Genomic DNA, 27,258 nt, shown 5'->3' with positions numbered 1-27,258 from the left:
TTGGTATTTTTTGGTTGAAAATTCATCTTTTGTGTTAAAAATTCATATTTTAAAAAAAAATTCTCAGAATATTTATCTTCTTCTTTGAAAATTGTCTTGTTGGAAAATAATTTTTTTTTTTGCTGAAAATTCAAGTATTGCAATTAAATATTGGTCATTTTAGTAATTAATTCATCTCTTTGGTTGAAAATAAAACTACTTGGTTTAAAGTTAAATTAAATAAAAGAAAAAATTAAAATGTTTTGTGTTTGAAAATTCATCTTTTTTCAGTTGAAAATTTAACTTATTTTGTTGAAAATACTTTTTGTTCCTTGTTTGATAATTAATTTTTTAAACTGAAAATTTCACTTCCATTTTTGATTAAAACTTTATCCTTGTTTAAAAATTTAACGTTTGGCTTGAAAATTGAGCTATTCCAGTTAAAAATTCATAATTTTAGTTGAAAATTTATGATTTTAGTTGGAAATAAAACTATTTGGTTGAAAATTCAACTATTGCAGTTGGACATTCATAATTTAAGTTTAAAATTTATTACTGTGGTTGCAAATTTAACTATTTTGTTAAAAAATGATTTTTGTTGTTGTTTGAAAATTCATTTTCTAAACTAAAAATTTAAATATTCCATGTTTGTTTGATAATTCATGCAATTTGTTAGAAAATTAATGTTCTCAATTGAATTTCAATCTTTGTTGAAATTTAAATTAATATATTTTTTGTTCCGAATTCATCTCTTTTAAATTAATATTTAATTACTTTCTTGAGAGTTACTGTTTTGTTAAAAATTAATTTTTGTTTGTTAAAGGTTAATCATTTTAATTGGAAATTCATCCCCTTATTTGAAAAATGAGCTGTGTTGTTAAAAAATTGTTTTTTTTTTTTTAATGAAAATTAATGTTTTCACCAAAAATTTAATTATTCCAGTTGCAAATTGAACTGTTTTGTTCAAAATTTGATTGTTTTAGTTGAAAATTCGTCGCGTTGGTTGAAAATGAATTTTTTAACTGAAAAATGAAATATTCATTTGTTTCACAATTAATATTTTTAATTTAAAATTCATGTATTTTCTATCAAATTCGTATTCTTTTGTAAAAATGATTCTTCTATTTGACTTTTGGTTGAAACTTGATCTTTTTTAGTTGAAAATTCATCTTTTCTGTTAAAAATTCATATATTAAAAAAAATCATCTTTCTTACTAGAAAATTAATCTTACTCTTTGAAAATTGTCTTGTTTGAAAATCAAACTTTTTGTTAAAAAATTCAAGTATTGCAATTAAATATTGATCATTTTAGTAATTAATTCATCTCTTTCAGTTGAAAATCTAACTTATTTTGTTAAAAATACTTTTTTTTTCCTTGGTCGATAATTAATTTGATAAACTGAAAATTTCTTATTTCAAATTTAAATTATTTAGTAAGAAATTCATGTAATTTGTTGAAAAATGGTCTTTTTTGGTAGAAAATTAATCTTCTTGTTTGAAATTCCACAATTGGCTTGAAAATTGAACTATTCCAGTTAAAAATTCATAATTTTATTTGAAAATTTATTATTTTAGTTGAAAATCATAATTTAAGTTAAAAATTTGTCACTGTGTTTGCAAATTTAACTATTTTGTTAAAAAATTATCTTTTTTGTTGCTGAAAATTAATTTTTTCAACTAAAAATTTTAATATTCTATTTTTTGTGGAAAATGCATATAATTTGGTAGAAAATTAATGTTCTTGATTGAAAATTCACCTTTTTGTTTCAAAATTCAAATATTTTATTTAAAAGTTCATAATTTTAGTTAAAAATTCATCTTTTGGCCTGAAAATTTAAGTATTTCAGTTAAAAATTGATCATTTTAATTAAAAGTTTATCTTTTTGGCTTAAAATTGAACTGTTTAATTGAAAATTGATCATTTTTAGTTGAAAATTAAACAACTTAGTTAAAATTTAAACTCTTTTGTTAAACATACATGTTTTTGGATTCAAAGTCAGCTATTTGTAAATTTTTCTTTGTTGGTTGAAAATTCATTCATTTGTTTGAAAATTGATGTAATTGTTTGTCAAAGTGTATTTTTTGGTAAAAAATTAATCTTGTTTGATAATTCACCTTTTTGCTTGAAAATTCAACTATTGCTATTAATCAATTTAATGAAAAAATCATAATTTTAGTTGAAAATTAAATTAATTGGTTGTAAATTAAACTACTTGGTTGAAAGTTAAACTATTTTGTTAAATATTCATCTTTTTGATGGAAAGTGCAACTATTACAGTTAAAAATTAATCATAATAGATGGAAATTAAATTACTTAGTTGAAACTTAAACGTTTTGGTTAAAAATTTGTTTGTTTTGTTTGAAAATTCATCTTTTGGTTTAAAATTTAACTACTTGATTTAAAAATCGTATTTTTTGGTATAAAACCAACCTTTTTGTTAGGAAATTCATCTTTTGGTTGAAAATTAAGCTATTTAATGAAAAATTAAACTACTTAGTTGAAAGTGAAATTTTTTTTTAGGTATCTTTTTCGATTAAAATTCCACTATTTGATTGAAAAATCGTCTTTTTGGTATAAAATTAAACTTCTTGTTAGGAAATTGACCTTTTTTTTGAAAATTAAACTACTTAGTTTAAAGTTAAACTTCTTTGTTGAAAATTCTTTTTTTATTTTGTTTGAAAATTCATGTATTCAAGATGGAAATTAATTATTTTAGTTGAAAATTCACCTCTTTGTTTTCAAATTCAACTATTGAATTGCAAAATCGTCTTTTTTTGTATAAAATTCAACTTTTTGATAGAAAATTCACCTATTCCAGATGAATATTATTTTTTAGTTGAAAATTATACTACTTAGTTGAAATTGAAACTTTTGTGTTTATAATTAATCTTTTTGGCTTAAAATTAAACAATTTGATTGAAAAATCGTCTTTTTGGTATACAATTAATCTTCTTGTTAGGAAATTGACCTTTTGGTTGAAACTTAAACTACTTAGTTACAAGTTAAAATCCATTGTTAAAAATTAATTTTTTCGTTGTTTGAAAATTCAAGTATTCTAGTTCAAAATTAATTATTTTAGATGAAAATTCATCTTTTTGGTTTAAAGTTCAACTATTGGATTGAAAAATCCTCTTTTTTTGTATAAAATTAATTTTTTTGTTAGAAAATTTACCTTATTGGTTAAAAATTAAACTGCTTAGTTGAAATTGGAAACTTTTGTGTTAAAAATTCATATTTTTGGCTTAAAATTCAACTATTTGATTGAAAAATCGTATTTTTGGTATAAAGTTAATGTTCTTGTTAGGAAGTTGGCATTTTTAATAGAAAATTAAACTATTTGTTTGCAACCTAAACTATTTAATTGAAAATGAAACTATTAAGTTGAAAGTTAAACTCCCTTGTTAAAAATTTATTCTTTTTTTGTTTGAACATTTAAGTATTCCAGTTGAAAAATTAATTATTTCAGTTGAAAATTCATCATTTTAGATTTAAATTCATCTTTTTGAGTTAAAATTCAACTATTGCTATTGAAAATTCATCAATATGGTTGAAAATACAACCATGTTGTTAAATTGAGCGTAGAGCTCAATTTAACTATTCTATTTTTAATTGAAAATTCATCCATTTTAATTAAAAATTCAACTATTTGATGGAAAATTTATGTATTTTATAGACAAATCGTCTTTCTTGAATGAAATTCGTCTTTTTGGTGTTAAGTTCAACTGTTTGATTAAAAATTCATCTATATTGTTGAAAATACAATATTTTTACTCAAAAAGTAAGAAATTTGAAGCGTTTCAAATTTAATTTATTAGATATAGTGCCCAAATTAATTTGACTTAAATATGCACTAAATTTAAAGTAAGGGAAGATAAAATAAGAATTTATTTGAATTATTATTGAAATTAATGAACTCTAGGGACAAATGCAAGAAATAATTTTTTTTCGTTTTATTCATTCCCAACCTTTTTAAATTAAACATATTAGCTACTTTCTCAAATTAAAAAAAAAACATAGTTATTTAATTTAACATATGAATAGTATTATTTTGACACATTTAGATATTTACAAAGACTAAAAAAAATTATTATTTAATTTAAAAATCTTGAGATACCCGAAAAAAACCTGGAATTGTCAGAGAATTTTTGTCCAGGATTTGAGTAGACACCCTGAGGAATAAAGAAGAGAGCTCTGATATAATTGATATAATTTTGATTTGCCTTTTTAATTAATTTATTTTAGTTTACTTATTTTATACCTAATTGATTTTGTTCTCTTGCAGATCTAAATGACAATTTGGCTTCCCGCTCCACTAAAGATTAGCAACGAATTTCCTCTCTATGTTGTAAATAGAAAATTTACCTCGAGTTGTAAGACAAACGGTATTTCAAGAATCGATACGGTGTATAATAAATAAATAAATAAATAAATAAATGTAAATAGTAAAATTATCGCTTTCAAGAATACAGAATTTATTGCTTTTTGTGAAATCCTCTCTCCGCAAATTCTAAGTGAAATCGGGAAATTAATTCGTAGTTTTCATTTCGTATAATGAAATTGAAAGATTTTTCGGAAGGAACTTTGGAATTTATCGAATATTGCACTTTGCAGATCAAAAATTATACTTTTCAAACATTTGGTTAAATAAACACTGCATTACGCTTGCGCTTGGAATTTTTTTTCTCGATCGATTGCATTTTAATTTGTTTAAAGAATTTACTTACCTAACCTTGATTAACATTTTTTTTTAACTTATGGAAAATTTTTGCTGCAAAAGTGATCAGCACTGTGAAAAGAAAAATTGGAAGTTATTTAACTCGAACTTAATGCTTATTCCCAGGTATTTAAACAATTTTTAAATAGGTATTTTTAAATATTTATTATTGTCTTAGAACTGAATGGTCAAAGATTTCTGAGATTTTGCCACTAATAATTTAAATAATCCATTTATTGCACATGCTAAATTTGGTTGATGTAATTCTGGATTTTGACCATTTTGAAACATTTTTTCAGGGGTTTTTAAGTAGAAATATTTTTTATTTCACTTACAAATTTTTAGTTTCCAATTTTAAAACTTGCGATGCAAATAATTTTAAACATTTTTAATTTGGAAGATTTTAATTCCAGATGTTTTTTAATTTCATTGCTTGTTAATTTCCAATTTATTACTTTGTTGAAAATTCATCTGTTTTGTTAAAAAGTAATCTGTTTTGTTTAAAAATTCTACTTTTTGGATAAAAATTTAATTATTTTGTTGAAAATTCGACAATTTTGTTAAAATCTCATCTTTTATTGTTGAAAGTTAATTATTTTTTATTGAAAAGTTTACATACTATTATATTTTTAGTCGAGAACTCGTCTCTTTTGTTTAAAAATTGTACTATTTGATGGACAATTTAATTATTTTGTTGGAAATTTAACTGTTTGATTAAAAATTTCTTTTTTATAGGAAATTGATATTTAACATTAATATTTTTTTGATAAAAATTCGTCTTTTTTTTATTCAAAATTCATATTTTGGTGGAAAAGTAGTCTTTTTTGGTTGAAAGTGATTTCATTTTCATTAAAAAGTCTACAATTACATTTTTGACTCAGAAATCATTTCTCTTCGATAAAAATTCTGTTATTTTGTCGAAAATTCTATTATTTTGTTATGAATTCATCTTTTATAGATAAAAGTTAATAATTTTTAAATGAAAAATCTACTTTTATATTTTTCGTCTAGAATTCCTCTTTTGGTTACAAACTCTACTATTTCATAAAAAATTGAATTATTTTGTTGAAAACTCAACTATTTTGTAAAAAAGCAACCTTTTTTTGTAGGAAATTTCGATTGAATTTTTTCATCTTATTGAATAGAAAATCTGTGCTTTTGAATTGAAAATTCATCTTTTGGTAGAAAATAATTTTTTGTTGTTGAAAATTTAGGGAATAAATTAAATTAAAAGTTTTGAAAGGTTTCAGAGATTGAAAGAGGTTTCCTTTCAAAAAATGTTTGAACTCTAAATATTTAAAAAGTTGTATTTTTGAATACTTAATGCTTTTATTATTACAAAATAAAATCGTGCATTTTGTTCAAACTTTTTTAAAGGATAAATTTAATGAATAATTTAAATTAAATTTATATCAAAGGAATTTGAAATGATTTCTACTAATTTGAATGGATTCTTACGATTTTAAGGGATTTTAAACAAATTCTAGAGAACTTTAAGAAATTTAACAATTTTAAGAGTCATGGTACATTTTTTTTAATCTTCATAATGGCAGAAATAATGAAAAATTCCTCTCACATTAATTAAAAACTATACTATATTTTGTGAAAATAATTCTCCTATTTTCTCTTTTTTTTTACCTCTTTTCCGCTGTGATCTCTTTTACATATTTTGTCTTGAAATTCTAAAATGTTTAATTCTTTTCAAAATTTATATAATAAAGCAATTATTATTGAATAATTATTATTATAAACGCTTGAAAGTCAACCAGGAAAAAGTTTTTTTATTTCGCGCGGAAACCGGGAAATAGCCTGGAATTTTTGAAAATTTTTGAGTTGGTATTAGAGGGTGATCCAAAATTTTTTCTCCGTATTTTCTAATCGGCACAAAATAAGTCAATTTTTGTTGTTGAAAAAAATGTACTTAGAGGTGGCTCATGCTTCACGAAAATTTGACAAAAAGTGGAAAATTTGTTATAAAACTGTAATTTTCTAGTATTATTCTAAGAGAATATTATTAAAAATAATAATACATTTTTTAAACAATTATATTTGTTAAAATTAATTAGATAGTACCTAATTCTAATATTTAAAATTCGACAAAAAGTGAATAATTAAAAAAAAATGGTGACTTTCTTACTCCATTCTAAGAGAAAATTGCTAAAAACAATAAATTGTTTGGAAAAATTACGTGTACGTTTTATGTATGAGAAACGATTTGTATTTTAAAAAACGCAAAAAAACTCGCAAAATCCATTTTTTCATTTATAAGTTTTTTTGGGGCCCTATAAAACCGATTTATGGAGGTGATATTTAAAAAGTATTATTTTATTCCCATATTATGGATAATTCTGAACAGAATTGTTGCGTTTCAACTCGATTTACCTTATTTTTTTAATGAAAAAAATGGATTATCGAAAAATCATCTTTAATTTTCATAGTTTTATAATTCAGTTTTTCTTTGAATCGCGAATAAAAAATATAAAATGTTTATAAATTTAGGTACATGAGTATAAAATTTGTCGTAACACCTGGAAATACAACACCTGGACATATATAGGTAGTTCGTCTCATAATCTTATCAGAGGCTATCTTCATCGCAGCATACACCTGATAATAGAATTTTGATTTATCTAAAGTTCTTTCATTCATGGAAACATCAATTTATGTTTTCTGAACAAAGTCGAATTCATATGGGTTTTATATTAATTTCGGAAGTGCCGTTTTCAAAATGAAATTCAATTCTCTGATCTTCTTTTTGTTTTAAATTCAGTGTTCAACAATAATTATTTTCTCCGGTGTGATTTGGAATTTTGAACTGTGATAACAATGAAGAACGGTAATTACGAAAAAGAATTTATTAATGTTTTTATTTTTAGTAAATCAAGAGTTTTAAAAATTTCTGCATTTTATTTATTTTTTAAATATTATTAATAAGACTATCGCTTGGTATTGGAATTTATTTATCTATTTATTTATGTAAGCTGATGTGCCTTCATAGATGATGATTCAGAAATAGAACTGTATACTTTATGAAAAATATTCTTCGTATTCTGTAAAATTATAGTTATAATTTAATTTAAATTAATTATAAATTAAGATTTTTAAACAAATATTCTGAAGTGTAACGTTAAAAAATCTGATTTTTTAATTGTGCAATTAGAGAAAATAAAAGTTAATATGCTTTAATAATTTAAATAATAAATTTCAAATATATTTGGTCAAAATTTAGCAGACTCTACACTTTTTCCACTATTCCTCCTTTTTAAATAATTTCTCTTCTTTGCCTTGTTTCCATGAAAATCTCTTTTTTTCTCATTTTTCCGCTTTGGTTGAAAAGTTTACTAATATACTTATGGCTCAGAACTCATCTTTTGTGGTTAAAAATTTTATTATTCTATTGAAAATTCAACTTTTTTGTTAAAAAAAAATTGGTAAAAAATCAACTATTTAAATTAATAATAATTAATATTATTATTAAATAATTATATTTAAATAATAATAAATTTAAATAAATTTAAACTAATATTTAAATTCAGTTTTTAAAGTGCAAATTGTCTTAAATGACTGAAATCTATTAAAATACCTTTTTAAATGCTTTAAAATATATTTTGAAATCCCTTGAAATTTTTTAAGATCTTGAAAATTCTTTGTTTTTTTCAATAAAAATAAAATCTTTAACATCCTTTGAAATTCCTTCCATAGTAGTAAGAAAATTCACCTTTTTTGATAAAATAATCATGTTTCTTGGTTGAAAATTTAGCTTGCTTGGTAAAAAGTTAACTTTTTTGAGAATCTGTCTCGTTTCTCGTTAAAGATGAATCTTTTTTGTTGTTAAAAATACAACTCTTTAGTTGGGAATTAATAATTTATTCTGATTAAGGATACAGCTTTTTTTTAAATTACTATTTTTTTTGGTTGAAGTTTGATCATTTTAGTTTGTAATTTATCTCTTTGGTTGAAAATTGAACTTTTTCGGTTAAAAATTAATACATTTTTTTTAACTGAAAATTTAACTGCATTGAAAATTTATCTTTTTATAGAGATTGAAAATTACTAGATGAAAATAAAATTTTTAAACTGAAAATTCAACTATTGCATTTTGATAGAAAATTTGTCTTTTTCATTGTAGAAACTTTTACTACTTTGTTAAAAATTCGTCTCTTGTAGAAGAAACTTAATTTTCATTGTTTAAAATTCAACCGCTTTGTTAAAATTCTTGTATTTAAAAAAAAAATTCTTTTGGTAGAAAATTAATTTTTTTATTAATTAATGTTTAGTTGAAAATTGATAATCTGTTTTCGTTGAGGAATCAAATTTTTTGTTGCATATTCGTTTTTCTTTTTTAGTTGAAATATCAACTATTCCATTTTTTGATTGAGAATTAATGTATTTTGTCGAAAATTCGTGTTCTTTAGTAGCTAAAAATAAAAATTTTTGGTGAAAGATTCATATTTTTGCTTCCGATTTGAACTATTTTGTTGATAGAAAATTATTCGTCTTTTTGGCTTGAAATTTCAACAATTTTGCATACATTTCAATTATTTAGCACAGAATTAAGCTGTTTTTGGTTTAAAAAATGTGTATATTTTTTTAAACTGAAATTAAACTATTCTATTTTTTAAAAAAATTTTTTTTGTTAAAGATTAAAATATTTGTTGAAAATTCAACTGTCTTCTAAAAACATCGTCTTTTTGCCTTTGAAGTTTAACTATTTCGTTGAAAATACAGCTATTTTTGGATTAAGTTCAATCTTTTTTTGTTGGAAATTCGACTGTTTAGACGAAAATTTAACTGTTTGGTTCAAAATTAATTTTTTGTTTTGAATATTCATTCTTACATTTGAAAATTCATTAGTTTGGTTAAAAATGTAACTATTTTGTTGAAAAATTTTTTTTTTAATTGAAAGTTCGTCTTTTTAGTAGAAAATTAATATTTATTATATTCATTTATAATGTTTATTTCTTTAGTTAAAAATTTAACTAATTTGTTGTATATTCTTTTTTTGTTTGAAAATTAATTTTTCAACTAACTTTGGTTGAAAATTTATGTTCTTTAGTTGAAAATTCATGTTTTTGTCAAAAATTCGTCTTTTATGGTAAGATGTTAACAATGTTCATTTTCTTTGTGAAAAATTAATCTTTTTTATATAAATTGATTTGCTTATTGAAAATTCATCTTTATAGTTGAAAATTCATTACTGAAAATTTAAATACACCGCGTTTGGTTGAAAATTTATCTTCTTTAACTGAATAAAAATTCAACTATTTGTTTGAAAATGCAAGCATTTTGTTTCGAATTCGTCTTTTATGGTAGAATATTAATCTTTTTGACGAGAAATTCATCTTTTTGGTTCAAAATTAATTCTTTTTTGTTGAAAATTCATCCTTACAGTTAAAAATTAATTTCTTTGGTTAAAAATTTCACTATTTTGTTGAGAGTTCTTTTTCTATTGTTTTAAATCAATTTTTTGACTGAAAAAAACTACTCCATTTTGGTTAAAAAAGTTTTGTTTTTCTAGTTTGTACTTTATAATTTGTTGAAAATTGGTCTTTTTTGGTAGAAAATACTTTTTTTTAAACTGAAACTTGAAATACTCGGTGTTTAGTTGAAAATTCATTTCTTTACTGAAAATTCAACTTCTTGGTTAAACAGGAATGCATTTTGTTGAAAATTTTTCCTTCGTGGTAGAATATTAACCTTTTTGCCGAAAAAATCATCTTTTTTTTTGACAATTCATTTATTTAGTTGAAATTTTAACTATTTTTTGAAAATCGTTTTTTTGTTGTAGAAAATTCAACTATGTGATTCAAAAATAATTTTTTTAAAGATTCATTCTTATAGTTGGAAATTCATTTATTTAGTTAAAAATTTATTTAATTTGTTAATTTATAAGAAACAGTAAGATTTTAAGACGTAGACAAAAAAATCGAGGAAAATTAAAGACATAGTGACATCGGCAGAAAATTCTGAGAAAATAGTATCTTCAGTGTAATTTTTTTCGAAATAGTAGCAAAATAATGTCATCGCTATACAAAATTGTCAAATAGTGTCAATGGTGTGATGAGTCCGAGGCCAGATATTAAATTATTAATGAAATGAAATAATAATAAGTAAATAATAAAACTCCCTTGCCTTAAAAAATATAAATTTATTATACCAAACACTGAATATTCTAATCTTCTAAAAAAAATTTCAAAAGTTGGATTCGTTCACTGACAGAAAAATAATAAAGTTGCGTGCATCGTGGAGTCTTAAGTGTGTCGCGCACTCAACAAATATTTGAACTTCGTGATTTCATCTTTTGTAGATTTTGCTTCAACAATGCCAAGAGTCTCTATATTCAGAAAATATAATTAGAAAGACCTGAAATATCCGTCGCTCCTCTCATAGAAAAAAGTGCGAACCAAGATGCAAATTGTGTTTTAACTTTTACGATGTGTTAATTCAAGGACGGCACGACAAGGTTCCAGTACGATTCAACCCAATCATCAAAATCTACAATATTAGGTTTGCAAAATCTTCAATTTTAGGTCAGTCATTTGGTCCAAACTAAAAATTCTAAATGAGATAAAAAAATGATATCCAAATCGATTTACAATAAATTTTTTTAAATATTAAAAAAAAAAAAATTAGAGATTGTGGTCCCAAAATGTTGTCTTAAAAATTCCCTCACTTTTCCCTGTTTTTTTCTGATCATTAATATAAAAGCCCTAAATTCTAATCTTGTAAAATTTTTAATACAGAATCTTTTATAAATGGAATAAAACAGTTTTTACTCAAAAGGAGTGAAAAAGTGACCTTTTTTGGCCGATAAAGTTACTAATAGTGACTAAATTATAACCCGGAAAGTGACAAAAAGGATTAATGTGCATTATAATTGTGACTAATTTTTTTTTTATTCAAAATAATTCAGAAGAATTCGATGAAATTCAGAAGAATTCTAGGAGACGACTGAAAAATCTGGGGCGACTGAAAAATTTCAAAAAATAAAATTCCCGATTTTAACCAGTGACATCAATTTTCAATCAAAAAGATTATATTATATTGATAAATATGATTCTTCAACAACATACATGAATTTTCAACCAGAAAATAACAACTTTTAATCAATAATGAAGTAGTTGAATTATCAGTTAAAAAAATGAATACAATAAAATTTGAACATAATAGCTGAAAACTATTTGAATTACATAACAACTCTGGATTACAAGTTAAGCACTTGGATTACCTAAATTATACTTTAAATTAACTAGATTATAAGTATATTATCCAGGACTATAACTAGATTTAGTTCAGATGACAAGTGGAATATCCCGGGTTACAAACGGAATACCCCATATTGTAACTGGATTACTCCTGATTACAATTGGATTAATCCAACTCACAGGGAAATTACTTCGGAATACAAATGGATTACTCCTAAATAGTAGGATTACTTCGAATTACAAGTCAATTAATTTGGATTACACTGGATTACTCGCAGTAGAATGCATTATCAGTTCGGATGACCGAGCAGTCAAGAAAATAGTTTACTTTTAAACAAAGAAGATGAGTTTTTAACTAAAATGATGCATCTACAACCAAAGAAAAAAAAATTGTTGACAAAATACATTCATTTTCAACCTAATAGTTAAATTTTCAAGTGCAAAAAAATTAATTTAGAATAAAAAAAGGAATAGTTAAATTTTCATTTAAGGAAAATAATTGTCAACAAAAAACAACGAATTTTCAAGCTAGAAAAGTAATTTTCTACAATTTTCGTTATATATTAATTTTGAAGCAAATAGTTGATTTTTTAGTTAAAAAAAGGTAAATTATATAGACTGAAAAGTGAATAGTTAAATTATAAGTTTAAAAAATTAATTTCCAACCAAAAAGAAAAAACAACATTCAACGATATAGTTAAATTGTCTACAAAATATATTAATGTTTCAAAAATGAATTTAATTTTCAACCAAAATCATGATTTTTCAACTAAAAAATAATCATTTTTAATAAATAATATAATAGTTCAATTTTCAGGTAAAAAAATGAATTTAAAAGAAAATTTTTAACTAAATAGTATTAGACCGTATGAGAACCGAATTAATTCAGATTACTTGAGAATACAATTGAATTATTCCGAAACAAAATTGAATTAATCCAGAGTACAATTTTATTACACCGGAGTACAATTGGATCGATTTAAATTACAAGTGGATTAATGCGATACACAATCGAATTACTCCAGAGTACTGATATTACTCAAGAATACAAGTGGATTACAGCTGCTTGAAACTGGATTAGTCCAAATTACAGGCGGAATACTCCAGAATACAAGTGTATTTCTCTGGAATATCGGGGTTACTCCACATTACAAGTGGGTTACACTAGATCAGGAGTGAATCACTCCAGATTACAAGTGTATTATTAAAAAATAAAAAAAGGATTACTCTGGTAGATTACACCGGATCAGGTGAGAATTTACTCCATGTTATATTCTATAACTCAGAAATTAAAGTGAGTTATTCCGGCATACCTTTATTTCAGCGGATTACAAGTGGATTACAACTATTAGAACTGGATTAGTTCACATTACAGACAGATTACTCCGGAATACAATTGGATCACTGCGGAGTACAATTGGATCAAGGCGTAATACAATTTGATAACGCTGGAATACAATTGGATCACTGTGGAATACAATTGGATTATGCCGGATTAGAAGTGGATCACACCGTATTAGAACTGGATTAGTTCAGATTACAGACGGATTACTCAGGAATACAATTGAATCAATACTGGATTAGATAACTGGATTAGACCTGATTAAGGCAAATTACTCCGGAATACAATTTGATCCGAAATAAAATTGGGTAACTACGGAATACAGTTAATTACTCCACAATAAAATTAAATCACTTTTAATTGCAAGTGGATTAATTCGGAACAGAAATGGATTACTCCGGAATACTGGTATCACGCAGGATTACAAGTGGATTACACTCGATTAGAACTGGTTTAGTCCAGATTACAGCCCGATACTCCGAAATGCAAGTGGATCACACCTAATTAGAACTGGATTACTCCTAATCACAGGCAAATTACTCTGGAATACAATTTTGTTACTCCTAAATAAAATTGGATAACTGCGAAATACATTTAATTACTCCGCAATAAAATTAAACCACTTAAAATTACAAGTGGATTAATGCGGAACACAAATGGATTACTCAGGAATACTGGTATTACAAGTGGATTACGTCTTATTAGAACTGGGTAGATTTAGATTACATTAGGATTAATCCGTCATACAAATGGATTACTTCGGAATAAAATTGGATCACTTCAAATAACAAGTGGATTAATGCGGAACACAAATGGATTTCTCAGGAATACTAGCATTACTCAGGATTACAAATGAATGACACTTGATTAGAAGCTTGATTATTACAGATTACGGCCGGATCACACCGAAATACAATTTGGATTACTCCAGATTACAAATGGATTACACTGGATTATGCGGATTACAATGGATTACCTGGAGTATGGCGGATTACCAGAGTTGTTTCTCCCTCGTTTAAAGTAAAATAGAGAGTGTGCAATTGCAATGGCGATTGAACATCGTTAAAAAAATATGCTTCAGAAAATATTTATCATTTTCTGCACGCAATCACGATTTCGACTTTGCGTCTGGAAAAAGCAGTTGATCGCCGTTCATCGGGCCATGCGGATCTGTTCAAAGTCAAAGCTGCAAACGTAGTTAAACAAATCCTATTTATAAATGGCCGTTTCCGTTTTAATACAAATTGATTACAAATTTATTGCGCTATGAAAGATACTGTCTATGAAGTAACGAAAACAAAGTCTGCTCAAATCCCCCCCAGAAAAGTACCTGTAAGAAAATCTGTTAAAAAAGCTAGAGAAAAGGTTTCTTCAAATCGGGTTTTAATTTGGCGCCTTTTCCGTGACGTCAGGTTGGGCACAAAACTTCGATTTTAGAATTTTCTGATTTTTCCCTGAATAATTTTTCAGTTTCCATGATCATTAATATTTAAAGACGAACGTCTTATACTCGTAAATTTCTACTATAGAATCTTTTATAAATGGAATAAAACAATTTAAAAAAGTGATCTATTTTAATCGAAAAAGTGACCATCAGTGACTAATTTCTAAACCAGAAAGTGACTAAAAGTGACTAATGTGCATTAATAATGCCCTTATTGAAAAACATTTGAAAATTCATTAAATTCAGTAAGTTTGAAATCAGTTCAGTAAAGTTCAAGGGAATTCAAAAACTTTTAAGGAAATTTCGACGAAATCCAAGTGAGTTTAAGAATGCATGAAGAATTAAGGAAAAACTTTTTTTGAATAAAAAAAATTCGATTGAATTTAGTAGATTTAAGTGAACGAAGAACAATTCAAGTGAATTCAAGAAATTCAAGAGAATTTTGAATAATTAAAAAAAATGCAGCATAAATGATGAAGAATGCAAATGAATTGCAAAAAATATTTGAAATTCGATTAAATTCCCTGAAATCCTGTAAAATTTATTAAAACACTTCGAGAGCTTTAAAATCCTTTAAAATCACTGAGATTATCGGAAATCTGATAAAATCCTGCGAAATTTAGGAAAATATCTAAAAATCTTATAGGTCCTGTAAAATGGCTCTATATCTTAAAATTTCTTAAATTTCTTGAAAATGCATTGTAATAATTTAAAATACCCTAAAATAGTTTCAAAAACACTTGAAATCCCTTCTAATGATTGAAATCAATTAAAAATTCCTTGGAATCCTTTAAAACCTTTTGAAATCATTTGACCCTAAAATATTTCAAATTCTTTGGAAATTTTCCAAACCCTTTAAAACTTGGTAAAGCTCTTGAAAATTCTAATTAAATCTGTTTAATTCTTCAAAAATGCTCCAATGCATTAAATTCAATTCAAATAATTAAAATCAATTTATAATTCGGTTAAATCCTTTAAAATACCTTAAAATGTTTCGATTTTTTAAAACCTTTTAAAATCCTTTCAAGACTATTGAAATTCTTTAAAATTCTTGAAGATATTGAAAATTCCTTGTCATTTTTAAAATCAAAATGAAATCTTTAAAATTCTTATAAATCTCTTCAAATTATTGAAATCAATTGAAAATTGCTTGGAATTAATAAAAATATATTAAAATATTCAACTTCTTTGAAATCTTTTAAATTTTCCTTGCAAATTTTTAAAGCCCTTGCAGATTCCTTGGATTCTTTAAAATACTCTAAAATATTTCAAATCCTTTGAAACATTTTAAAGTTCTTGAAAATTCCTAGGATGTTTTAAAAATACCCTAAAATGATGTTGAATCTTTTAAAATATCCGAAAATATTTAAAACCCCCTAAAATTTTTGTAAATTCCTGAGATTTTTTCTAAATATCCTAAAATATTTTAAATCCGTTGAAGCATTTTACAGCTCTTGCAAATTTCTTGGATTCTTTTAAAATATCCTGAAATATGTGAAATACTTTGAAACTTCTTAAAGTTCTTGAAAAGTCCTTGGATGCTTTAAAAATACCTTAAAATTCTTTGGAATCTTTTAAAATACTCGAAAATATTTCAAATCCTTTAAAAATTTTGAAAATTCCTTAGATTTTTTTTAAATACCCAAAAATATTTTAATTCTTTGAAACTTTTTAAAGCTCTTGAAAATGTATTGGAATTTTTTAAAATACCCAAAAATATTTTACTTCCTATGAAACTTCTTTAAGCTCTTAAAAATTCATCGATTTTTTGTGAATGCTCTAAAATATTCAAAATCCTTTGAAACTTTTTAAAGCACTTGAAGCTTTTTAAAATACCCTAAAATATATGAATGTCTTTGAAATCCCTTCAAATCATTGAATTAAACTGAAAAAATTTCTCGGAATCTTTTAAAATACCCTAAAATATTTCAAATTATTCGAAATTTTTTAAGGATTTTGAAAATCCCTTGGATTCTTTATAAGTACCCTAAAATTCTTTGAAATTTTTTAAAATATCCGAAAATATTTCAATTTCTTTATAATCGCTTCAAATGATTAAAATCGATTTAAAATTCCTTAGAATGTTTTAAAATACTCTAAAATATTTAAACTCATTTCAAGCTTTTTGAAGATGTTAAAAGGCCCATGGATATTCTAGAAACACTCTAAAAGTCTTTAAAATCTGTTAAAATAACCGAAAAGATTTCAAATTATTTAAAACTTTTTTTAAGTTAAAAAAACATTGAATTCTTTTAAAATGCTCTTAAATCATAAAAATCCCTTGTATAAGCCCTTCAAGTATTGAAATATATTTAAAATTTCTTGGAATCTTTTAAAATACCCTAAAATATTTCGAATCTTTTGAAATATGTTCACATCCATTGAAACATTTTAAAGTTCTTGAAAATTCCTTAAGATCTTTCAAAATGCCATAAAATACCTATAATATTTTTAAATTACTTTACATTATTATATTATTAAATTAGAAAATCTCGCTCTAAAATTATATTATCAAAAATGCCCTAAGACAGCCTAAGATATTTCACATTTTTTACAATCTTTTCAAATCTCTTGAATTTTAAAAATCACCCTGAAATCTTTCAAATTCTTCGAAATCTCTTAAAATTATTAAAATCGACTGGACATTCCTGAGAATATTTTTAAATATGTGAAAATTTATAAAATTGTTACAAATGTTCAATGATACCTTGAAATATTGGAAAATAATTAAAATCCTAGGAAATATTTTAATTCTTATGAATACATTTTTTGAAAATTACAAGAGTACCTTGACAGCTTCCAAAATCGTTCAAAATTCCTTTAAAAATTTTTTTAACTCTTGAAATGCCTTGGAGTCTTTTAAAATACCCTAGAATATTTCAAAACCTTGAAAATCCTTTCCATTTATTGAAATAAACGTTTTTAAACGCCCTTGAAAATTTCTTTGAGTCTTTAAAAATACCGTAGCATTTTTCGAATTCTTTGAAATTCCTTTAAATTATTTAAATCAAGTAAATATTATTTATAATACCGTTAAATTGTTTAAAACTCTTGAAAATTCAGTAGATTTTTTAAATATACCCTAACTTATTTCAAACACTTTGAATTCTTTCGAATTCTTTTACAACTTTCTGAAACTTTTGAAAATTTCTTAGAATCATTTAAAATACCCTAAAATTTTTTAATTCCTTCAAAATATTTTGAAATCTTTAGACTTTCTTTAACGCCCTTGTAAATTTCTTTGAATCTTTAAAAATACCCTAGCATCTTTCGAATTCTTTGAAATTCCTTCAAATTATTTAAATGAAGGAAATATTATTTATAATTCCGTTAAATTGTTTAAAACTCTTAAAAATTCATTAGAATTTTTAAATATACCCTAACTTATTTCAAAAACTTTGAATTCTTTTGAAGTCCCTTACAACTTTCTGAAACTTTTGAAAATTCCTTGGAATCATTTAAAATACCCTAAAATATTTAAACTCCTTCAAAATCTTTTAAAATTTCTTGAAACTGTGTAAGACTTTTGAAAATTCCTTGGATTTTTTAAAATTACCCTAAATGATTTCAAATGCTTTGAACTTTTTTGAAATCTCATAAAACTTTCTAAAGATCTTGAAAAGTCCTAGGAATTTTTTTAAATACTGTAGATTTTTTCAAATTCTTTGGAAGAATTTCAAATTATTAAAATCTGATAACATTTTTTTGCGATCTTTTAAAATACCCTGAAAGATTTGAAAAGTATGCAAGAAAATTGAGAAATAGGTATAGACCTGAAGCCAATAGCGGTTAACCTATAGATTAATTAATTGGATGAAAAGTGACTAGATTGATCTTTTAATTTCAAAAACTGACTAAAAAAATCTGAGAGTAAAAAAGGACTGTGTGGAAGGCCTGCTTATTTTTTAATTGCAAATTTGAATTTCAGGTGTCTTATCAATCATCCAAAATAATTCAACGTCAGAAAGGTTGGTCATCTGAGAAGGATGGATCTGAAGACTTGATCAGAAGAATTGACCAAGATGAGATAACTTTTTTAAATCGATTCAAGCAAAAGATAACTTTTTTGGATTGTCAAATTCCTTCTAAAATGAATGCAAAAGAGGCAGAAAGTTATCTCGGTGCTTTATATTCGATTACTGCGATTTTATCAACAATTTCCATCGTTTCTTTGGTGGTTGCCTGGCAATATTGGTCCTGGACTTTGGGTGTTTGTATGAACGTGGATTGTGGATGCATTTTATATGGAGTGAATACGTTTAGTACATTCCTAGGCGGGGACGTAAAAATCTGCCATTTTGGAACTTATGGTCTCACCCCTGTTTTATTTATTGGGCTGTGTCTTGGTATTTATCATGGATATAGAAGTTGCATTCCAAAGGGTCTTGATGAACCGAGAGTGGTTAGTCGAAATCGGAGACCGGATAACAGGTAAATTATTTTGAACCCAAAGTAATTTCTGTTTTTCTGGAATGACAAAAAGAGATTGACAGCCATTTTAATTCTAAAATTTTTTAATTTAATACATTTAAATTACATTAAAATCAAATTAAAAATTCTATTTCTAACATTTAATATTAAAACTAATGTGAACAATAAAAAGACATCTGTAACAAATAATCACTAAATTTTTGGTAGTCATACAGTACCCTAATTAAGGAAAAAAAATCAAAAACATTCCAGCAGGCAGGAACAGCAACGAAACCACGATGCTGTTCCTGTCTGCTCGAATTTTATTTATTCATTTGCCTTGATAATGGTGCTGTAATAGAGCCGAAACGTTGGGGATTATTTTGTACCAACGATTTTTTATTGTGATTTGATAATAGTAAAAGTAAAAAAGACAAAAGAAATTGAAAGAGAAGGAAGGGGATGTGGTTATTTGTCTTCTCATTTTTCGTTCCTCTTTTTTATTTTTTTTTCAAATTGCAGTAGGAACATTTTATGGTGGTTGTCCAAATTTACCCGCTGGATTTTTGGTTTTATTTTCAGGAATTCTGAACATTATCTAAAAATTTATTTCTGAAAGAGAAAATTGTAATCGTAATGATTCTTCAATAATGGCAATAACAAAAATATTTCATAATCAAATGTATTTATGAATGTTTCAAAATGGTGTTGATAAAAAATACAATTTTAACTGTAAATGATTTCTTAATATTAGGAAATAATTCTGTTCTTAAGATTTTGCTACCAGACTATAATTTTTCAACTTCTCTACATTCATAAAAGAGACGAGAAAAATGAAATGATGAGAATTAAATTATAAAAATTGTAAACTAACTGTTGATTTTTGAAGATTTTGAAAAAAAAGATTAGAAGGGAAATTGAAAGTGATTTTTATTTATTTTTAAATGAATTTTAGAAGCATATTTTAAAATATTCCAAAATATGTATAAAATTCTCGAAAAAGAATCTAGAAGATTTTAAGGCAATTTTTTTAATTTTGTAGAATTTTTAAAAATATTTTAAGGAAAATTCGAATAATTTTAGAAGACATTTAAAAGTTAATTGTTAAAAGTTTTTTAAGACTCAAGTTCGAGCTAAAATTAGATTCTGAGATCTGAGAACAAGGAAATAAGTATTGTTAGCTTGTTTTAAAACTTATATAACTTCCTAAGATTCTTGAGAAAAAACAAAAATATTTTAGAAGATTTCAGATGTGTTAAAAAAAGAACCTAGAACATTTTTTAAAGAATTTTTTACTTCACAAAATATTACGAAAAATTCAAGTTCGTTCAAAAGAAATTAAAAAATATTTGATACATTTTCGGAAATCTTTTCTAGTTTTAAAGTATTTTTAATCTCTTTAAAACTTCATAAATTCCCCAACATTGCCTTAAAATTTTCTGTATTTTTTTTACAATTTTGTAAATTTTTAAAATCTTATTTTCAAAATATTCAAAGATATTCTTTTTCAATTTTGAAATATCTACAAGTTTTAAATTATTTTTTAATGATTTAAAAACTTCTAATATCTCTTAAACAGACTCGATTTTTTTCTAAAATATTATAATCTTCAAAAGATGAACAAATTTTTTTTCTACACTCATTTTTGAAATTGCAGGAAATCATTTATTAAATCTTTTCAAAATTTATAAATCTTTTAAATACCTTCAAAAAAATTCGAGATTTTTTAAAATTTCTGCATAAACTTCTAAACCTATCAAATATCTTTGAAAATGAATCGATTTTGCCTTGAAATGTTTAAAAATTTCTGCATAATTAAAAAAAACCGTTTTAAAATCTTGTTGGTACTTTTTTGACAATATTGGAAATATCTTTAAGTATTATCTTTAAAATTTTATTAATTTTTCATTCAATTTGTAATTTTTGAAGATTTTAAAGTATGTCGAAAAATAATCAAGAAGATTTTACGACAATCTTTTTAATTTTGCTGGATTCTAACATTTTCTAGAAAAACTGAATTATTTTTAAAAATATTTAGAACATTAAGCAATTTTGAAAAGATTGAAAAATAATTGAAACCTTGACAATATTAAAAAAAAATCAAACAAAATGTAGATTTCTGGAAGGTTTTAATAAATAAGCTGTTTAAGAATGATTTTTTATTTGGAAGACATCATTTCAAAATTCGAATCATCTTTAAGATCGTAAAATTAAAAAAAAATCTAGTTAGCTTGAGAGATATTCGGAAGTTTAGAAATAATTCAAAAATAATTTAAAACTTTAAAAAATGTTTAAAAAAAATTAAAACACTAAATTTTTGAAGATTTTCTAAAAATAAGCTTTCGAAGAATTTTTGAAGGTTTTAAGAGATTGAACAAATTTCTTAATAGAATACTTCAAAATATTTCCAAAATTATCCTAAAAGAACTTGGAAGATTTTCAAGCTTTTTTTTCTGCAGAAGCTTTTTAAGAATTTTAAAATGTTTCTAGAGAATACAAGAAAAGTATTTAAAATTCGGGGGAAAATTTAAAATGCTTTTTTAAAAATAAAGTTCACACGAAAATTAAGAAAGATTTCAAATCATTTGAAATGATTTCCTGCAATTTCGAAAAAATCTAAAGGCAAAATTTTTATTCTGTTGAAATTTTTAAAAATTCTTAAAACAGACTTAAAGAACTTACTAAATTCTGGGTTTAAATTATTTTTAAATCTATTTGAAACTTATAAATATCTCTTAAACTTACTGGATTTATTCTAAAATTGTGTAATTATGCAAAATGCAATCATTTTTGCTTTAAAAACGTCTTCATTCTCTTTCGAAATGTTAGAAAATGATTTTAAATGTTTTGTAATCTTTTCAATTTTCTCTTAAAATTCATTTTTAGAAATGAAAAATCTGTTCTTTGACGCCTTTCTCATTTTTAAAAGAATTTAAATTGAGAAAAATAACATCTGTCACTCGTAAGCGGTTACGTGAAAAATTTTGTTTGACAGTCAGATTTCTGGGGAAATTTTAAGATTCGAAAATAATTTAAAGCTTGAGAAGATTTAAAAAAAAAAGTTTAAAAAATGCTGATTTATGAATATTAAAAAAAGAAGTTTTTTGAAAGAATTTTGAAAGGTTTTCAGAGCATAACAAATTTTCTTAAGATTTCAGGGAAAATTTAAAAAGATTTTTCAGTTTGAAAAATTAATTCTAAGAGGAAATTAAATATATTCCTGTAAGTTTCAAAGATATTTATAATTTTCAAATAGGCTATATAAAAATAATTCAAAACTTAGAAGATTTCAAAAAACTGTGAAGAAATTTTAGTTGATTTTTAAAAATATTCGTTTGAAATAATTTTAAGAGAATACTTAAGATTTCAAAAAAAACTTACAAAATTTACATTTTTGTAGAATTTGAACAAAGAATTTAGAAGTTCTTTAAGCATTTTTAAATTTGTAAGAGAATAAACAATTTTTCTTAAGATTAGTAGGAAAATTTGTAATGATTTTTATTAAGAAAAATTAGTTTAAATTTTTCATATCATTTCGAAAGATTTCCTAAATGGTCGAAAAAGTATCCAGTATTTCGGAAGGTTTCCAGAAACTAAAGCAATTTTTTAAAGATTCCTGATAAATTTAAAAATAATTTTTTATTTTCAAAAATTAATTTTAAGAGACGGTTTAAAAAATGTTGAAACATTGAAAAAGATTCTTAAAATTATAGAAAAAAATCTAAAAGATTTAAGGCATTTTAATTCTGCAATGTTTTAAAAAATGTTAGGAAATAGTGAATCAGTTTAGAAAATATTATTTGGAAGTTTTAAAAAAATGTGAAACCTAATTTATGATTTACAAAGAGATGAAATTTTTGTAAAACAATATTTAGATTTTAGAAAGTTTTTTTGAAATAAGGTTTCCAGCTGATAAACTTGGAAAGTTTAAAATTATATTTATGCAAACAAATTGATTTCTACATTAAAAAAAATTCAAAGCTTTTTGGCAATTTTAAAAAGTTTCAAGAAAATAAAAAACATTTCTTAAGATTCATGTGAAAATTTTAAATATTCTTCTTTTAAGAAAATTAATTTTTAAAGAAAATTGCAAATAATGTCAATTTTTGAAAGTTTAAAAAATATTTTTTAATTTCTTTCAAATTTCTAAAAGTCCTATTTTTTAAACTGACTTCAATTTTTCCTCTCAAATCGAAAACTACACATTCATGATGCTAGTTCTTTTTTAAATTATGGTAAGTAGAGGATTGATATATTTGGAGAGAATTAAAATAATATACAGATAGATAAATCCAGTGATTAAGGTTTTGTATTCATAAATTAATATTAATTAATAATAATTACTTTTTTAATAAATTAAAAACATTTACATTACAGAAAAATTAAAAAACTTAGATTTATGGCCATACCTTTCTTTTACTACTTACCTTAGTTAGGAATTGATTATTTATTTAAATAATTAATTATTTAAAGTAGAATTAATTTTCTTCATTATTTTTCAGAGATTTTATCAATGAAGCTGTCATAGTTGTGAGATCCAAGCAAAGACCGCCTTGTAAACAATGGATGCTTGCATCTTTTTTGGCTGCAATTTTAGGATTGTTATCTTTAGCCCATGCAGTTGTCCTTACAGACGGATATTACAAAACCTGCGAACAATATAGAAGAAATCTGGTTAAAATTCTTGGTTCGAGAGGTCGAGAAATTCAGGTAATCTATTAAAAAAAAGAAAATGTGAAAACCAATTTCACCTTTCCAAAAACTGAACATTTGATTTGAATTTTTTTTCAAATTTTTGGTGTGAGAAAAAAGCTTTTGGTGAGTAGTTAAAAATCCATAAAAAACTTAGCTCTGAAAATTTGGTTGAGCATGAAATTCGATTTTCGTTAAAAAATAATGCATACAAATATATTTAAATACCTAAAAAATTATTCAAACAATGTATTTAGTAAATTGACTTTTATTAAATAACAAAACATTGGATAATGACTACAAACGATTCTTGTAGATATTTAAATTTATTTAAATTCATTGATTCAAAATAAATTGCAATTAGAAAAATTTGTAATGGACTAAATTAATTATTTTAAGTTTTTTTTTCTAACACCAGAAATTTAAAAGAAATTTCATATTTTCATGAAGAAGAAAATATAAGCAATGAAAATAAAATAAAAAAGGAATTAAAACATTAAAAGAAATTTTTTGATGGAAAATTGAAGAAATTAAATTCAGAATAAATCAAGATTTAAATTCTTCTGTAACGTCCAACATTCAAATAAAAAAATAATTTAAGGAAAATAAAAGAAAGGAAGAAAATAAAACTTCCTCACAACAAAAAATGTTGTTCGCTTCAAAGTTTTAGAAAATTAAAAAATCGACATTTGTCTGGATACTCTAGGGTACCTACATTTTTTAAACAATTTGTACTCATTTTTTTTTGGATAATCTGTAAATGGTAACATTTTTAAATATTGAGGTCAAAAAATGTTTTGTTTTATTTTGAAATAGTTTTTCGTTAAATAAACAAAATACATCGTCGAAATTTTAATCGGGAACCTAGCATGATAAGTTTTGCAATGAAATAAATACCACAAAAAAGTACAAACCACTCTATTATTAATTGATAGCTCACAATAATAGGGGAAATTTCTTGAAAAAGGGAATTTTTTTGAAAACAGGAAAAAGGGGAATATAAGAATGACTGAAGCCTAAAATAATATTTTGTTCTTCATAGTATTTTTATCAAGCCAATAATTTTAATTTCTTCCACGTATTTCGCAGTATATATTCATTGAGCATTTTTATTACCATTATACCAAATTTGGATTATAGTTGATAGGTTAATATTCCTTCTATATCTCGTATTGATAATAATAACTTTATTATGCGTTATGCATATTGAATTTATTAACAACAATTGTGATAATGAAAGCTGATACAAAATAAAAATCTTCAAATAATATAAATGATCTTTTTCAGGGTTTTGTAACCCTGAGGAGAAACCCTTGTAGTTTTGGTAGGGTAGTAGAAACGGGGGAATCAGGGGCGGGAAAGTGGGGATAGTGTGAAAAGGGAAAGTACGGGGAAATAGAAGGCGAGAATGTAGGAGAAATGAAGGGGTTGAGGGGAAATAATGGGAATGGAAGTACAAGCAGTGGTGAAAAAGGAGGAAAGAAGTCTGGGAAGTGAGGGAAATTAGCGGAGACAAAGTAGTAGAAATCAGTGAAGAGGAAATAGGGGAAGTGAAGGTAAATGAGGGTAGGAGGAGAATGGGAAAGTAACGGTTACGGGAGTATTGGAACTGAGGGGATTTGAGGATAGGTTTAGAAACGGGAAGTAAGGAGAGTGTTATTAAGGAAAATAAGAGGAAATAAGGGGAACTAAGGGGAGAGGCTTTTAGGGGAAATATAGGAAGGATAAGAATAGGAAGTAGGGGAAATGAATAGAGGTAAAGTAGGGAAAGTGACTAAAAATGATGGTAAATAAGGGTGGAGTGAGGGAAGGGAAGTAGGAGAAATGCGGGAAGGGGGAAGTGAGAGGACGGAAAGAGGTGTGGAAGTAAGGGAAGTGGAAGTGGAAGTAATGATAATCAAGCGGAATCGATGCAGGGGAAATGAGTGGAGGAAAATAAGGGGAGGAAAATTAGGGTAAATTACGGAGAATGAGGGTATATAATGAGCGCGGGAGCAAGGGGATGAGAAGTAAGGTAAAGAGGGGAAATTAGGGGAGAGAAATCGAGGGAATGTAAGAGTAGGGAGAGTAGGGGAAATTAAGGAAGGGAAAAGTAAAGGAATTGTGGGAAAGTAAGCGAAGGGAACGTAGGAACCATTATCGGAGGGGACATAGGAGAAATGGGGCGAGGGAAAAATAGAGGAATTAGGGGAAAATTGGCGGAGGAATAAGAGGCGTGGAAGAGGGAAAAGTAAAGGAATTGATGGGAAAATAAGGTAAGGGTAAGTAGAGGAAATGAGGAGAAATTTGAAAGGGAAAGTTGGAGGAATAATAGTGTGTAGTGAGCAAAGTAAAGGGAAGGCTTGTAGGGTAGTGCCGGCGAGTAGGGGAGGGAATGTGATGGCAGGGCAAGGAAAGTAGGGGAAGGGGAGTGTTACATAAGGAAGTGAGGAGAATGGGAAGTAAAGGAGGGGAAATTTCGGTAGCGAGGGGAAGCGAATGGTGCAGTAAGGGGAAGTAGGAGAGAAGTGGGAAAAAGGGAGCAGGGGTGGGAAAGTGTGAGAGGGGGAAGTTTGAATTACTTAATTAACGTCCTAATAGGCCACGAAACCCTATTTTTGTAGGCTCGCGGCGCTTACTTTGACCACTTTTTTCTAACAAGTCATTGGAAATTACCAAAATTGTTTAGTTTTAATCAAATAGCTTTTCGAATACCGTAAACCTAATGAAATTTATTTATTTATGGAGTATTAAAGTCTGACTCGCCACTTTTCGATAGGTGATTCACAATCGTCTTCCCTGCGGTTCAATTTTTGATTTTATGGACTATCTCACACCAGATGCAAATAATTGGAGACGAGGAGACGAAATAAATACAGGCGTTTCTCTTCAACTTGCAATCACTTCCACCTGGTTAAATTTCTTCGCCTGGATTCTGATTTTCACTATAAATTTTATCATGGCAAAACGAAGAAATAGCACTTTAGGAGAAAAATTGTGCTGCTGCTTTTAAGATGCATTACATTAGTTATATAATTTCCAAAAATGCCGTATTTAGTATTTGTTAATTATTCATTATTCATTAATCATTATTACAGGGATCACAGCGGTTCAGTGGTTAAATCTAAGGTGAAAAAGGGGTATTTTTTCCGAAAAAAGGGGATGCAAATGCCTTCTAACAGTTCTTTTTGTAATAAATTTTCAACCAAAATCGGAATACTTAAATTTTTAGTCGAAAAAGTTAACTTTCAACAAAATAAAAGACTGATTTTATCAACGAAACAATTAAATTTTCCTTCGAAGTGATGAGCTTTGAAATAAAATGATGAATTTTAAACTGGAATAGTTATATTGAAGATGACCAAACAGATGACTTTTCATATAAGAAGATGAGTTTTCAATTAAAAAAGATCAATTTTCAACCCAAAATTGAATAGTTGAATGTTCAGTTAAAAAAATTAATTTGCACACCAAACATAAACAGAATTTTCA

The 27,258-nt window shown here is 25.3% G+C and overlaps 2 protein-coding genes across 5 annotated transcripts in view; both read left to right on the top strand.

The window, feature by feature from the left end:
- Positions 1–4,471, top strand: part of LOC117178752 (mitochondrial import inner membrane translocase subunit Tim23) — a 30,313-nt gene extending 25,842 nt beyond the window's left edge. For all 3 annotated transcript variants that reach the window (XM_033370192.1, XM_033370194.1, XM_033370193.1), the window contains exon 5: positions 4,263–4,471. In XM_033370192.1, the coding sequence (XP_033226083.1) occupies positions 4,263–4,272 (10 nt within the window). In that variant the 3' untranslated portion in view covers positions 4,273–4,471. The remainder of the gene's footprint in view (positions 1–4,262) is intronic.
- Positions 4,472–7,186: 2,715 nt separating this feature from the next.
- Positions 7,187–27,033, top strand: LOC117178328. 2 transcript variants are annotated; one of them, XM_033369734.1, is made up of 5 exons: positions 7,187–7,530; positions 11,002–11,201; positions 18,614–19,116; positions 23,598–23,805; positions 26,546–27,033. In XM_033369734.1, the coding sequence occupies exons 3-5, from the start codon at positions 18,776–18,778 to the stop codon at positions 26,777–26,779; spliced, it is 783 nt and encodes a 260-aa protein (XP_033225625.1). In that variant the 5' UTR covers positions 7,187–7,530; positions 11,002–11,201; positions 18,614–18,775; the 3' UTR covers positions 26,780–27,033. The 2 variants fall into 2 exon arrangements, with proteins under 2 accessions (XP_033225625.1, XP_033225624.1); XM_033369733.1 differs by lacking the exon at positions 11,002–11,201.
- Positions 27,034–27,258: the final 225 nt, after the last annotated feature.

Source organism: Belonocnema kinseyi, chromosome 8 (genome assembly GCF_010883055.1).
Source record: "Belonocnema kinseyi isolate 2016_QV_RU_SX_M_011 chromosome 8, B_treatae_v1, whole genome shotgun sequence".
In the NCBI taxonomy this organism is placed as follows: Eukaryota; Metazoa; Arthropoda; class Insecta; order Hymenoptera; family Cynipidae; genus Belonocnema; species Belonocnema kinseyi.
Note: the sequence above shows the minus strand (reverse complement) of the source record. Positions and strands in the feature narration are given on the sequence as shown.

What these genes read in the sequence shown, in the direction of transcription:
- LOC117178328 (XM_033369733.1), top strand. Translation starts at nt 18,776, where the DNA reads ATGAATGCAAAAGAGGCAGAAAGTTATCTCGGTGCTTTATATTCGATT. An exon ending in AATCGGAGACCGGATAACAG is followed by an intron (nt 19,117 to 23,597) that starts GTAAATTATTTT and finishes ATTATTTTTCAG; the next exon opens with AGATTTTATCAATGAAGCTG. An exon ending in CGAGAGGTCGAGAAATTCAG is followed by an intron (nt 23,806 to 26,545) that starts GTAATCTATTAA and finishes ACTTTTCGATAG; the next exon opens with GTGATTCACAATCGTCTTCC.